The sequence below is a fragment of the Heliconius melpomene genome, chromosome 8 (genome assembly GCF_056956725.1).
Source record: "Heliconius melpomene rosina isolate 202511_hmr_F chromosome 8, ASM5695672v1, whole genome shotgun sequence".
NCBI classification, from domain to species: domain Eukaryota; kingdom Metazoa; phylum Arthropoda; class Insecta; order Lepidoptera; family Nymphalidae; genus Heliconius; species Heliconius melpomene.
Genome location: NC_140396.1, coordinates 3,985,463 through 4,000,189, shown reverse-complemented (window position 1 = coordinate 4,000,189; position 14,727 = coordinate 3,985,463). Strand labels below are relative to the sequence as shown.

Here is a 14,727-nt window from a genome sequence, read left to right as displayed (position 1 = left end):
AAAATGAAAAAAAAATCTTTATTGTTTAAATTCAGCAGTTTCCTTACAAATTGTGTTAGTATCAACTAACCATAGCTAAATAAATGTTTATTAGTATACTTTCTTTATTTAATAATAATAATTTATAATATAGGAGCCCGTGGCCCACACGAAAGCGCAACTTTTGTCAAGGCGTGTTTGGGACATCCTTCAGGCTGTTCCTCTTAATCCAACTCTATTGGAAGCATTTCAAAATCCCATCGAGAGCAAACTACCAGAGTTGTTAGATCCAACGAGTCCACAAAAACTTATGTATTCTTTACATATAATAGATAAATTGAGTTCAAATAATAATGGTTCAAATATAAAAGAAACCACAACGTTAGACAAGATTGAAGAAAAAGTTAACATTGAAAATTGGAATGAACTGTTCATTAAAAAAGGCGGATTGCGGTTACTCTACGATATTATGATGTCAGGTTAGTACTAAACGAATTTTATCTGTAGATGTAATATCATAGTGTATATGTCGTTCATGCTTATTGAAAGACCTATTTACTTCATCTAATGTAATGATTATTTTAAAAAAGAAAATAATAATTATTATATTATAGGTGTTTTACAAAGAAGTGACGACAGCGAGTGGCGGCAGGACTGCCTCGCGTTGTTGCTACAATTGCTCTGTCGTATTGGCACTCTGCCTACTTCGGAAGTTGGACAAACTCCGAAATTACATCCGGTTAGTTTTAGACAATTTTGTAATTGGCATTAATTAGGTCTTTAGTATCTAGTGTATAATAGTGTAAATAAGTATTGGTTTTTTTATATTTATACGATTCTTATCAATGTTTATTTATCAACAATTATTTTTACCTACCTTTGTAAAAACAGATGAATCTAATTGTTATATTATTTTTCGTTTTCGTTTATTATATTGAAAATAATTCCAGGCTTTACTATCATTAATGAACGTAGAAGAAACCACGGAGAGGTTGATTTCAATACTATGCGAGGCGGCCACAATGAAAGAACCCACCACATACAAGACAGGGTTTTGGGGCCGAGCGCAGGTGGTGCAGCACGCCATGCGGCTGTGCGTAGTGTGGGCGCGCGGTGGCGGCGACGCCGGCTCGCTGGCGTGGTCGTTGCGCCGTGCCGCGCCGCGCCTGCTGCTGGATGATGCGGACCCGGCCGTGAGTACACTACCAGACGTATTGGTAACTTGCATTTTGATGAACATGTATTTTTTTCATTGGATTAGGTATATCTAGGAGACGGGCTCTTATGATTTTTATAGCAATTACTTTTTACTTTTTTGAAAAAATAAAAAATCGGCGGAAAGTAGGGAACGGAGTGTCTTAATACGTAATTAGGTTCCCCTCTGCCTGCCCTGCTGTGTGCGGAATATTGATTAAGTTTTCATTAAAATACTATTAAATGGTATGGATGATTATTATGATTAACGTATATTTTAATTATTCTTGTGTATTTTTAACATTATATTTTCCAATTCTTCACAGTAACTTAAACAAAATATGTTTACCCTTAATATATTAGGTGCGGCGTGAAGCAGGCAGCGCTCTGTACCGGCTGTGCGCGGGCGGCGAGGCGGGCGTGCTGGCGCCGCTGCTGCAGTTGCTGCTGCAGCACCTGCCGCGCGCCGCCGACATGAGACCGCATAACCATCATCATCATCATGAGGTTATTAAGAAACATACTATTTGATTTTATCGTGGCGATGTCTTGAATATTGGGTCGAAAGTGGGAAATGAAGTCTCTTAACAATAGGTTTCCTTTCACTACCCTGCTATTTGCGGGGCACAACGTTAACCCTAAAAAATACTGTTTTTTTTTATTATGGTGGCTAAAGCTTCTTTGACTAGACTTATTTATGATTTTTTATATATATTATTTGCGTTTTTGGATAAAACTTTCGACCGACGATATTATAATATTTACAGGTTGTTCATCATCACGCCGAAGAAGGAAAAGAACCTTATGGGCCTGCTTGTCGGGATTATTTTTGGCTTGTTTGTAGATTAATAGACGGGCTACCAGAAGATTTTTTCAAAGGTAATCAAACAATTATTTTTTTAATGTACTAAATTTTTTTTTATGGAAAAAAGGACAAGGCAAACGAGCGTAAAATTAATTTACTCGAATGGAAATAAATTATTTTATTAAAGCCAAGAATAACTATTATATATGTATTTATAAGTGTTTTTAACAATTTTAAAATCACATTGTCCACAATTGTGATAGAAAAATATCTCAGAAAACATAACATTTTTCAACGTGACGGAATTCGAATCTATGTCTATAGAAAACTGTCTAAGGTAAGAACGTAAGTTGTGAAAAGAATATGGACATAACTCCGAGCGCTGGATCTGTCTAAAAAGAGTGAGATTGAGTCCAGTCAAGATCTATAATTTTATACCTTTTCTAAAACACTTTATTTTATAAGTGTTTTATAATTAAATATAATTATTAGAAGGTGCAGTATCAGAAGACATTGGTGCTCCAGACTTGAACGAACTTTGTGAGCAAGTAAGATGTTCCCTAGAAAAACGTGAAAATATTGAAAAGCAATCTGAGCCGTGTACACCAGATGACGGATTATACGGACAGTTGAGTCTGTTGACACATTTGTTAAAACATCCGCTGAGATTTAAAAATTCTGAAGAAGGCACTAGAACTTTAGAAATGGTAAGCATATATAAAGAATAAATCATTAATTAATTAAACATAATTGAAGTTTTATTATTTTAATGCTTTAAAATCATAATACATGACATACATTTTCTTGATGTTTTTGTAGATACTCTAAATTAATCTTTTAAAATTATCTATACGAATATTTTAAAGTAGAAGAGCTTGTTTAGTTGAACGCGCTAATCTCATATTTTTCTGGTTTGAAATCAAAAATTCTTCTTATGGTTGATAATCAATTTACCGGAAAGACTGATTATTACATTGCTTTAATAATTTCGATGTTTTCGACTCTTAATTATTATCTTTTTATTACAAGGGTGAAGCCGAAAGTAAAAGCTAGTCACATATAATTTAAAATTGATTCACAGGTGTTTGGGTTCCTATTTGACGTGCCCAACCCGTCGCAGCGTAATTTACCCAAATGCAAGTCTCAAAAGTCCCGCGCCGCCGCCTACGATTTACTGGTGGAGTTAGTGCGCGGCGCTCCTGATAACTACATGGTGTTGCATCACAAGCTCATGGAACATCACAAACCAGGTACTATATAAATGTATCATTCGTAATTTGCCGCTGTATCCCGCAAACAGCAGTCCGCCGAATTCTTCGCGGTATTGCGTCTTGAGTGGCAGAATTCATTCCACCGAGTGAAACTAGAACCCACAACCATTTTGTGCAACGACGGCCTTTACCAAGACAAATGATAACAATATATCCAGTAGGCGCAATGTCCTCGTACCCGTGGGACTATTGGCCGGCGGAGGAGTCGCGCTCGGAGTGCGGCTACGTGGGGCTCACCAACCTTGGCGCCACATGCTACATGGCGTCGTGTATGCAACACCTGTACATGATGCAGGACGCGCGCGCCGCGCTCCTGCGTGCCGACCCAGCTCACAGCCGGCACGCGCCCACGCTGCACGAGATGCAGCGCATGTTCGCTTATCTTATGGTTTGTTTTTCTCGTTTTTGTTGTTTATTGTTAGATGTTTTCTTAATTTTTGGACCCTTTCTCATCCTTCTTGCAATTTACATCTGGTAATCTATATCTTTTATTCTATTTAAAAACAGTATCTTATCCATATGCCTACCCTACAATGTGCAGGATCAAGTGTGAAGAAAAAAAATATCATACCCTTTCCTTAATCACCTATAAATTGAAATATTATTATTAGAATAAAATAGTATATTCTCCTATCCTATATTATATTCTGAAGTGAATGAACTATTTTAATTTTGAATGGTTTTAGTTTTATGACTGACATATCTTCACCACCAAAACCAACAGCATCAAATTAATTCAACAGGAATTTATAAGTTTTTGTATAGTATATCACAGTATTATGTGAATTTAATTTATTAAACAGGAAAGTGAACGAAAAGCATACAATCCGCGCAGTTTTTGTAAAGTATATCAAATGGATCATCAGCCATTGAACACAGGTGAACAAAAAGATATGGCGGAGTTCTTTATAGATCTTGTCTCCAAGCTTGAAGAGATGACCCCTGAACTGAAGAAGCTAGTCAAAACTCTATTTTGTGGTGTACTTAGTAATAATGTTGTATCTTTGGTGAGTAAATTTTACGTTAATACGTTAATATATAAAAAAATATATAGTAAGTTTTTATTCAAAATGCGAAATATAACAAAATATCGATTTCAATACCAATTACGATTACATTGAAGCGTTCTATTTAACTTTTAAATTAACCGAATTTAAACTTATGAACGATTTTATTTTATGGAAAAAGGACAAATAAACGATATTAAATTTCCATTTTATTTATGGTTCTACAGTTTCTCTTACTACAACGTAGGTAATAATATTTGTTTTATATATAACAGGATTGTCCCCACGTATCGCGCACGCTCGAGGAGTTCTACACGGTGCGATGTCAGGTGGCGGACATGCGCAACCTTCACCAGAGCCTGGACGAGGTCACCGTCAAGGATACGCTGGAGGGCGACAATTGCTACACCTGCTCGCAGTGCTCCAGCAAAGTGCGCGCTGAGAAACGGTAATATTTATTAGGAAAATAAAGTTTTGACTTCGTTTAGACCAGTGGTTTCCAAACCCTTTGAGTATTAATACCATTCTGTTTGGTTTTTCGACCATCAGCTGAGGACGTTCATTGTGAAAGAAGTTACTGATATTCACAGACCATTTCAATGCTTAATTTTAAATCAAATCAAATCGGCTTCACGCTGTATCCCGCACACAGCAGGGTAGGCAGATTGAACCTAGTGTCACTCCCCCATTTTCCGCCGAATTCTGGAGGCATTGCATGTTGAGTGGCAGAACTCAATGGCACGCTTTGCCTCGTCTCCAGAGCAGAGATGATATGAAAATATAAATTTAAATAAATATTTTATTTTCTCGAGTGGGGATCGAACCCACAACCAGTCGCGTTTGCAGTCACACTGCACACATGCTCTATTTTAAAATAATCTATATTATGTTTAAGGTGCTGCTTTCAATACAATTTATAATTTTAATAGCAAACTGCAATACTATCTACATTTTTTTTCAGAGCATGTTTTAAGAAGCTTCCTCGCATTTTATGTTTTAACACAATGCGATACACTTTCAATATGTTAACAATGCTGAAGGAGAAAGTCAACACTCACTTTTCATTTCCTATGCGCCTGGACATGTCTGGTTACGTTGAGAAACATCTCATGCCTGCACAGTATCAAGGTATGCAAAATAGCCAGGAAATATTTTACGTACTTTTAATAGATTTACTACTATTTACTAATACGTATCCAATAAGTATACATTTAAAATTCAATATCAATAATTTTATTGCTTATTTATAGAAGAAAAGAAGAAATCTGCGGAATCCAAAAAAGAAGGTGAAGGTTCACAAAATGAATTTGAAGATTCTGACACAGAGGAGTTCTATGAGTGAGTTTTGCTGTTTGTACTTAGTGGTCACTCATTATTTTTTTTTATTAATACAGCCCGCGTATTTCGTCTTCTATTCTCATAGTCAACCAGAATGGGAAAATATAGTTCAAGTGATGCCAACCTCTGCTTGTGGTTATTTTACAGTCAACCATGTGTTATAGTGTTGAGAAATGAATAAGCGATAAACTTTGCACCAAACATCCAATTTCTGCAAAATTAGACAAGAAGGGGTGTCTTAACACTAGGTTCCCTCTGCTTACCCTGCTTCTTCAAAAACTTCTTTAATTTTAAAATGTTGATTAATTAATCATTAAACAATCATTATTATCCTCCCAGATACGAACTAATCGGTGTAACAGTCCACACGGGCACAGCGGACGGCGGTCACTACTACTCATTCATACGCGACCGCGACCACGAGCTGCACGACCGTTGGCTGTTATTTAACGATGCTGAAGTGAAGACGTTTGATCCGGCGGGTTTGGCCTCTGAGTGTTTTGGCGGGGAGATGACGGTTAGTGCTTTTTATACCAGATGGGTAGTCTGATTGTACTTCTTAAAACAAATTGCCACATTTTACAACATTGCATGTTGAATGTCGAAATTAAGCGAAGCGCTTTATGTATTTTATGTAATAAATTAAATAAAGATATAATTGTTTCCTTTTTGAGTTATTTTTTATTAATGAAGGTATTTGCTGAAATGTAAAAAAAACATTAACTAAGGTTATTATGTGGATAGAACAAAAAAAGGACAATATTATAAGTTATATAATATCTTATAAAATTTTACTGTTTTTTGTTCCAGAGTAAAACTTATGATTCAGTGACTGATAAATTTATGGATTTTTCCTTTGAGAAGACCAATAGCGCTTATATGTTGTTTTACGAACTCTGCCCACCTCCTAGTCAGCGAGGGTCTGACAATGGTCAGCAAGAAGAAGCGCAGGTAATATTAATATTTAGCAGGTAAAATTTTCAAAATATGACAACCAATTTTGTACAAATATAAAATAAAGAATATTCCGACGTATAATACTGTTTCAAATATTGTACTGTTAATCTAATTTTTAGTTAATCTAAATAGGTATTTCCAATTCTGAGAAGTTGGTACTTTATGCCTTAATCAGAAAAGAATATTAATAAAAATTATATTGTCAAAGACTTCAAATGTTGAAACTCCTAAAACTGATTAATCACATAAATTTTGGAAACCTTACATTTCAAATACTTTACAATAGTTCATGTTTACGGGTAGACTGAAGTGACACCTCCCTCCAGTCTATATCTTATAAATGGTTCATTTAAAGTCTCATTAAATAAATATAAAGCATTACAATTAAGATTCAATTTCACATATTGCAGTCATCTCGAGCAGAAGAGAGTCCTACAGCAGTAGTGGAGCGACGCGGGGAAACCCCTCCCATTGTGGAATTACCACCGGAACTTTTGCGTTGGATATGGGATGACAACATGCAGTTTTTGCATGATAAAAATATATTCCAGCACGCATATTTTACGTAAGTATTGTTGAACATATGTTGGTTAGAAATATTACTGTTTTAATAAGTCTTCTATCAAGGCGAGAATAAAAAATGAGAACAATATGTAATACACAATAAAATATATTTCACATATTCTTGAACAAAAATTATTTCATGTTTGAATTCAAAACTTTTCTTTACTTGAGGATTTTTTAATAAATTGTGCAAATGCCATATCTTTATATTGTCTTATTGACTAAACAAAATGTTCACTAAATTCATTTCCATTATTTACTAAAAACTAAAAAACTTTCTTGTACATTTTATGTATAGTGTCTGAAAATTGTTAACCACTGTATATATTATTTTCAGGTTTATGGGTCAAATGTGTAGCTCAGTCCCACAATCACTATTAACATTGCGGCCAGAAATAACTGAAGTCGCTGCTAGGCTTTCTACTTCATTTTTTATTGAAACTTTTATACATGCCAAGGAGAAGGTGAGTATCAACTATATTCAAAATATGACCTATATTCGAAATGAAAGTTATTCATTGCCCAGACTATATTCAACTATAATCGAAATGAAAGTTATTCATTCCCCTCACAGAATATCGAACCCTCAATGGTCACAAAGGTGTTGTTTTAATAAGAAAGGAAAACGCGTAGCCGAAGAAACTACGCAACGCAACGAAATTTGGAATTAGGCTCCTTGGGGAGTCTAGGGGAGCGATTTTGAATAATTCGTTCGACCAGAAATACAGATTACCATTTTGTTGTAGCGCAATGAAACCCTATCTAATTGTAAATGTAAACGTAACGCTTTATCTATCTCTCGGTGGTAGACATAACGCGACATAAAAAATGCCAATAAAGTAGACAATATATTATTTTATATGTATTTCAGCCTACTATGGTGTCATGGGTAGAGCTAGTGACAAAACAGTTTAACGCATCTGCTGCAGCTTCTGAATGGTTCCTCGGCCACATGGCTGACGATACGTGGTGGCCTATGCAGGTATATTTACTAAAATGAAAATTTCTATGTACTTATTCTAAAGTTAGCCAAATATTGTATGTAATTTTCTTTTTGTATTGTATTGTATGTTTTTTAATTCCAGGTCCTCATAAAATGTCCGAATCAAATGGTTCGTCAAATGTTCCAGAGGCTATGCATGCATGTCATACAGAGACTGAGGTATAATTAATTACTTTTATAATTGTATCTGATTAGTTGTTAATAATTCAATAAAAACACACAGATCATAATAATTGGAATAAATTTAATTAATTAGTTTTAGGTTCATTGTAAATAACAAAATGTTTATTCTACCATTCTATATAGTATGGCTACTGCTATAGTAGTAGTAGGTTAGTATTGGGCGGAACGAAATGTCTAAATGCTAGGTTTTCTCAGCCTATCCTGCTTTATGATTTGTCGGTATATAAGGTGAAGTTAAAAATGAATAAAATATTTACAGGTCTAGTCATTGTGCCTTATACCTGCAGGGTGTGGATGGAGAGGAAGAGAATAGTAAATTGGGCGAAGAAAGTTGTGTTACTAGGTTTATAAGAATGTTACTATCGTTGGTGAGTGTATAGTTTTTATTTAGCATAGCTTTATTAAAATATAAATAAATATTATTTTTTAATATCGATTAGATTTATTTAAAAAATTTTATTTAAAAATTAGATCGATTTAAAAATATTAAATTCGGTATAAAAAGAATTTTAATTAAAGAAACCCATTCTTTCATTTGGTCAGACAAAATACACACTAAATACACAAATTTCCGAGTATTCGTCATTCATCTTGGTCTGATTCTGAGGATTATGGGATCAAATCATATTACATTTAGATCTTATATGCAATTTTTATATTTTTCTTATGCTGATCTACTGCTATTATTTCAAGAATTAACTACTATTATTTACAAACTTTTTTTTAAGATGGAGAATGGTGCGCGCTCACATCTTCGTCACTTAACGGAGTACTTCAGTTTGTTATATGAATTCAGCAAAATGGGTGATGAAGAGGGCAAGTTCATGCTACGAGTTAATGCTATTTCTTCCATGGTCAACTTCTACCTTGGACAGAATTCTAATCCGGTAATATATAAAAATCTTTTTATGTATACTATTAATCATTTTATACTATAAAATGTATTATATGTATTCACAAACTCATGAATGAACTGATTAGAATATGGCGTTGAGGTAATTTGTACGCATTAGAAGTAAAGGAGAGAGATTTATGTAATAGATTTATGTGATTTATGTTATAAAAGAGAGAGATAAATGTAGTTTGCTAAAAGATCTCAGGCCGTCTAGAGCCAGCCTTTATTCATTTCTAAAACGTAAGTTGCAGGTGAGATGAATTTGGAGAGTGTAGGTGAGTGTTAATGCGCATTTCTATAGGGGCCTTTTACTTGCATAGGTTACCCTTAGGTTGCAAGGTCCAGGCTGAGATGGGTTGAGTCTACGACGAAACCAACTCACAATAGCACGATAAATCCCATGGATTCGTAGTAGCTACTACTTCTTCTCTATGTATAAAATGTATCCAGGTGGAGTCTCCGAGCGAGGAGGCGAGCGGCAGCGGCACCGACAGCTGCGATAAGCTGCGGCCCGGCGCCCTGGACAAGATGGTGGCGCTGGTCAGCGGCCTCGTGGAGCGCTCGCGCGACGCCGCCGGACAGCTCGCGCTCGCGGACCCCGATGCGCGCGCTCTGCTTCACGCCAAGGTAGCCGGCTCAGGACATTCAACACACATTAAGGCTTATATTTATAACTCGCTTTCAAGTCTGAGATCGATATTGAAGTGCCGTGTTCATTCATAAATTACATATCTATATGAATGAAAATAGATCTGACTTGTGAGTGCTTTATAAAAATGAAAATGTGATGTAAATTATAAATTACACAACATGTTCTTCTTATATACTTTATTTTGATATTATGATTGACGTTTTAGGGGTTTCCCTTCATTTATCAACAAACCAGGGACTGCTTAAATCTTCAGCAGACAAGATCTCTAATATTCGCTTTATGCCGATGGAACGAGGCTCTCGCGCAGAAAATCGTGAACATGATCTTCCAAGCGATAGCGAAGCACTCTGAAGTAAGGTTTGCCTTAAATAATTATTGTTATTATTTTTACATCTTCACGGTATTTCCGCATAACAGCATAGCAGGGTAGTAAAGCGGAACCTGGTATTAAGATATTCCGTCAATAATTTGTATATTACAAAAGATGTTTTGATGCAGCGATACAGCGTCTGACTAAACGTAACGCTGTAGGTCGATTCCCAATTGAGGTATAAGTTATTTTCATTGTTTCGCTCTGATGACTCTTGTTAATTCTCTTGTACTCAAAACGTGACATTGACTTTCGCTACTCAATACGCAATGTGTCAAAAATGGACAAAAGATGGGGAGCAGAGTGCTTTAATACCCTGTCATATACGGCTAACGACGTGAAGATGATTTGTGTATATAAATTGAAATGTATATTTTTGCAGAGCTGTGGAGCATTTTTTAAACTGCTAACGCTGTTGGTGGAGGGCAGCGGGGGCGGTGCGGGCAGCGGGGGCAGTGGCGGCGGCCTGCCGTGCTTCACACAGCTGGTGCTGGCGCGGCTGTGGGACGCTGGCGAGGTGTGTCCGCACGCGGCGCTGGAGTGGCTGGCGATGCAGGTGCCGCGCAATAAAGCGGCACACGCGTGGGCTCTGCGCACGTCCGACCGCTGGCTGGAGACGCACCTGTTGGCGGCGGGCGCGGCGCGCGTGCGTGCGGCTGCCGCGCTGTTGCTGGTGGCGCTGGTGCCGTCGCAGCACTTCAGAGCAGGGTACGCACGCGCCCGCCCGCTGCCCGCGCCTTCGCCTGCACCCACGCCCGCGCCGCATCTCGCCAAGCTACCGGACACCGCGCATCATACGCTGCACCAGGTGCGCGACTATTGCTGTTGTTCCATATTGAATAGCGGAACTCAACGCCGCGCTTTGTCTTCATAGCCAGGGAACCATTGGGAATTGAACTTACAACCATCGCGTTTATAATCAGGCGCTTCAAAATCAAAAGAAAATGTACACCATAACATTTTTTCAGCTTCATGCTGTATCCCGTACTCAGCGGGGTAGGCAGAGGGAACCTTGTGTTAAATTCGGTGGAAAATGGGAAATGGAGTGTCCATTTCCCATTTTCCACCGAATTCAGGAGGCAATGCGTGTTTAATTTTTTTAGGATACTTCTATTAATAACGTTTTTATATTATTTTAGGTATATACGATGTTGTTAGGCAAATTGAAAGCAGCACGAAAATACACAGACATTGCAGTGCACGGAACGATGAAACTGACAGCATATTTCGGTGTTATGTCGTATTGTGTCGTCAGCAGAGTGGAGAAATTGATGGTATAAATAAATAAATATTCTTAAATATATCGCAAACTTGCAATATGTATTTAATATTTTAAATTTTATAAATATTGTAACAACTAAACAAGAACCAAAATGTAGACTTTGACAAATAAGACACATATTTTTTACGAAGAGAGCAAGATATAAAATATTCATTTCTTTCTATTGCCATAACATATTATTAATTGATGAAAAAGAAATGACATCAATTAAATAATTAAACTATTACAAATAATTTTAGTTTGGGCAGTACTTCAACGATCTATGGGATCTGTACCATCCGGCCATCTCGGAGCCCTCAGTGGCAGTGCACCCTAACAAGCAGGCGTTGCTCACCTTCTGGCACGCGGTGTCTGTCGACTGTCCAGAGAACGTTCAGCTCATGCTCGCCAACCAACGTCTCATCAAACACATAGCCTTCAATTATATACTGTGAGTTGTTATCAGGAACATTAATAATATATGTAAATTTTTTCTATTCTATCTGAAGTTGTATGTATTATACTCTAAACATTATTGTCCTAAAGAAAAAAATCTGCTTCACGCTGTGTCTAGCACATTGAAAGGTAGGCAAAGAGAATGTATGTTAACACACTTTGTATCCCACTTTCCTTGCCTCGACACCAGAGCGAAGAAATGAAAACACCATGTGCCCCTGCGCCACAACTGGTCTCAATCATTATTCTAATTTTTAAATAAATGTGTTTTTTTTACTTTACACTATATTTCGTATATAGCAGAGCTGACAGGGAAAATCTAGTGTTAAATCTATATGCCACATTTCGCCCAATTTTCCAGACATTGCTTATTGAGTGGCGAAACTCAACGCCGCGTTTTATTTTCTCAAAACTTTTGAACTGAAATATGAAATTTAAACTAATATAAAAAGTACTAACTACCAACAGAGCCGACCACGAGGATGGCGAAGTAGTGGCGTACAACCGCGCAATGCTGCCCCCATACTACGCACTACTACGTCTGTGCTGTCGTCGCTCTGGTGCCTTCGCGCGCTCCCTCGCCCAGCATCAGAATATACACTGGGCGTTCCGTAACATAGCGCCGCATGCGCATCTGTATCCCGGTGCTGCTGATGAATTGCTTAGGTGATATTTTTTTTTATATTATTTTTTTCAGCGCTTTGTATCCCGCATGTGGTGTAGACAGAAAGAGGAATGCTAAGGCAATTCGCTCTCTACTTTACGATGAACTTTAGAAGCATTGTGTGTTGAGTGGTGAAATACAACACCGCACTTTTCTTCGACACCAGGGCGATTATTTATAAACGGCCATAAGAATTAAAAACAACCTATCGCGTTTCTTTGATTCTCATAAACAAAATCCTGTCTTTGGAGTGTGTAGGATACATAGGAGGATTGACCATTCTAGGGAGATTTTTCCAAAATTCCTTTGGAATAGTGGTATAGTACTACTACAGAAACAGTAACATATTTTGTAGGCAATATATATTTTTATACATATGTAAAAGAAGTGAGTGACACTTCATTCACGTATGACATTGATGTCTCTTAAAGACTAGGGAGAAAAATATATTTTAATATTTAATACAGACTGGTGAAACAATAGCTTTAAATGTTGTTTCTCTTTTCAGGTGAGTTTGTGATTGATTAATGTTAGAGAATGTTTGTAAAAGTGTAACCATTTATTTTTTATGTAATAAATCTCTTTTCAGAGCAATTCAATTCTAGTTATAGTTTTACTGTTCACCCTAATATCCAAGGATAATTATAAAACATATTATACATATATTTACAAAGACGTCTGTATGTTGCAGGCTTGCACGGATATTAGCAGCGCGCGGTGGGTCCGGGAGCGCAGGCGGCACGGAAGGAGTGGACGCGCGAGAGGCCGCCGCCTTTAGGCGGAGCACGCTATCTGCTTATTTACAAGGTAAACTTTATATAACTGTGTACGTTTTAAATGATAATGTTTCAATTCTTTCAGTCTGTTCATGAAATAAGTAATGACAGCCGTCTTGATACGACGTCATACAATATTATGAAGAAAATGTTAACTGTACAATACCATCTTTTTTATTGTTTTATTTATTATTCATAATCAGTGCATTTGTTTCCAAGACCTTCCGACTTGTCATCATTGCAACGCTGTGCTTAATTGTTCCATTACGATCGCGAAAAAGAAATGTATTTTTATGCTACTTAGCTATTTAATATGTACCTTTTAAAAACTTTTTAAAAATGGGTCTAATTTAGTAAATTTTTTTTAATATAATTTATGATTACATATTTATACCATTATAGGACTCGTCGGTCGTACGTAGCTTAAAGAGGACGTGTTGTCCATTTTTAATTTAAATATTTAATTAGTGACTTTCAATTCCAAAACGTGTGCTTACGAATATAAAGTTTTAATTTCCAAAACAAAATTCTGTCAATCTGTTTGAAAAACTACAACGTGAGTGGCGTGTGCGCAAAGGCAAAACAAAATAGCCCCCTTCACCCCCTCGGGGGACACGAACAGCCTGCTATTTTTCATCCCGCTTCCACAACGCCTCGGCTTCTATGGAAACTGGTCTCAGTGGCTAAGAAAACTTAAAATACTTTAAGATACATCGCTGCTTTAAAATTATCTGAGTGGAAATCCTTGCAGAACTACGCGTGCAGTGTATATATCTCTTAATTCGTGTATCGATCCAAAGATGAATGTACTACGTTCACCAAGTAATACTGGCGGTGGATCGCAACCTGATTTGTCTAAGATAACTACTATGGAGACGGACTCAACTATAACTTTTCGAAAACGCAAAAATCCTTTTGAGCATGATTGTAAATGTGCTAACGAGTTAAAAGAATTACGCTCTGAATTAAGCCGTATGGCTTTATTGCTAGAAAAATATACAGTTTCTAATAGTAATATAATGACAAAGATGCAAGAAAGTGTTGTTGAGGTTAAAACTCAAATAATCGAGATGAAAGAAACAACTGAAATGTCAAATAATTTAATTCATGAAAATATCACGCAAATTAAAGATCAGATAAGGGAAATGAAGTCCTCAGCGGTAGATATCATAGCTGAGCAAAATAATATTAAAGAACAGGTAGCTATACTGGAAACAAAATTGACAGTGAGTGATAGAAAAATTAAAACAATAGAAGACAATAATAGCAAGCAACTATTAACGGTTACTCCACTCCAGGAAGAAGTAAAGCATCTAAATGAAGAGTTGATACGCGAAGTTCAAGAGCGCAGT

The 14,727-nt window shown here is 36.7% G+C and overlaps 1 protein-coding gene across 1 annotated transcript in view; it reads left to right on the top strand.

Moving 5' to 3' along the window:
- Nucleotides 1-14,727, top strand: part of puf (ubiquitinyl hydrolase 1 puf) — a 37,189-nt gene that overhangs the window by 11,425 nt on the left and 11,037 nt on the right. The window contains exons 22-48 of the mRNA XM_085189702.1: nucleotides 134-458; nucleotides 594-718; nucleotides 930-1,172; nucleotides 1,537-1,680; nucleotides 1,941-2,052; nucleotides 2,471-2,685; nucleotides 3,060-3,228; nucleotides 3,411-3,637; nucleotides 4,053-4,256; nucleotides 4,532-4,704; nucleotides 5,218-5,384; nucleotides 5,507-5,594; nucleotides 5,934-6,111; nucleotides 6,405-6,545; nucleotides 6,962-7,116; nucleotides 7,453-7,579; nucleotides 7,987-8,097; nucleotides 8,201-8,277; nucleotides 8,561-8,669; nucleotides 9,030-9,188; nucleotides 9,647-9,823; nucleotides 10,054-10,200; nucleotides 10,601-11,026; nucleotides 11,358-11,492; nucleotides 11,740-11,930; nucleotides 12,404-12,601; nucleotides 13,291-13,406. Of these exons, the coding sequence (XP_085045828.1) occupies nucleotides 134-458; nucleotides 594-718; nucleotides 930-1,172; nucleotides 1,537-1,680; nucleotides 1,941-2,052; nucleotides 2,471-2,685; nucleotides 3,060-3,228; nucleotides 3,411-3,637; nucleotides 4,053-4,256; nucleotides 4,532-4,704; nucleotides 5,218-5,384; nucleotides 5,507-5,594; nucleotides 5,934-6,111; nucleotides 6,405-6,545; nucleotides 6,962-7,116; nucleotides 7,453-7,579; nucleotides 7,987-8,097; nucleotides 8,201-8,277; nucleotides 8,561-8,669; nucleotides 9,030-9,188; nucleotides 9,647-9,823; nucleotides 10,054-10,200; nucleotides 10,601-11,026; nucleotides 11,358-11,492; nucleotides 11,740-11,930; nucleotides 12,404-12,601; nucleotides 13,291-13,406 (4,639 nt within the window). The remainder of the gene's footprint in view (nucleotides 1-133; nucleotides 459-593; nucleotides 719-929; nucleotides 1,173-1,536; nucleotides 1,681-1,940; nucleotides 2,053-2,470; nucleotides 2,686-3,059; nucleotides 3,229-3,410; nucleotides 3,638-4,052; nucleotides 4,257-4,531; nucleotides 4,705-5,217; nucleotides 5,385-5,506; nucleotides 5,595-5,933; nucleotides 6,112-6,404; nucleotides 6,546-6,961; nucleotides 7,117-7,452; nucleotides 7,580-7,986; nucleotides 8,098-8,200; nucleotides 8,278-8,560; nucleotides 8,670-9,029; nucleotides 9,189-9,646; nucleotides 9,824-10,053; nucleotides 10,201-10,600; nucleotides 11,027-11,357; nucleotides 11,493-11,739; nucleotides 11,931-12,403; nucleotides 12,602-13,290; nucleotides 13,407-14,727) is intronic.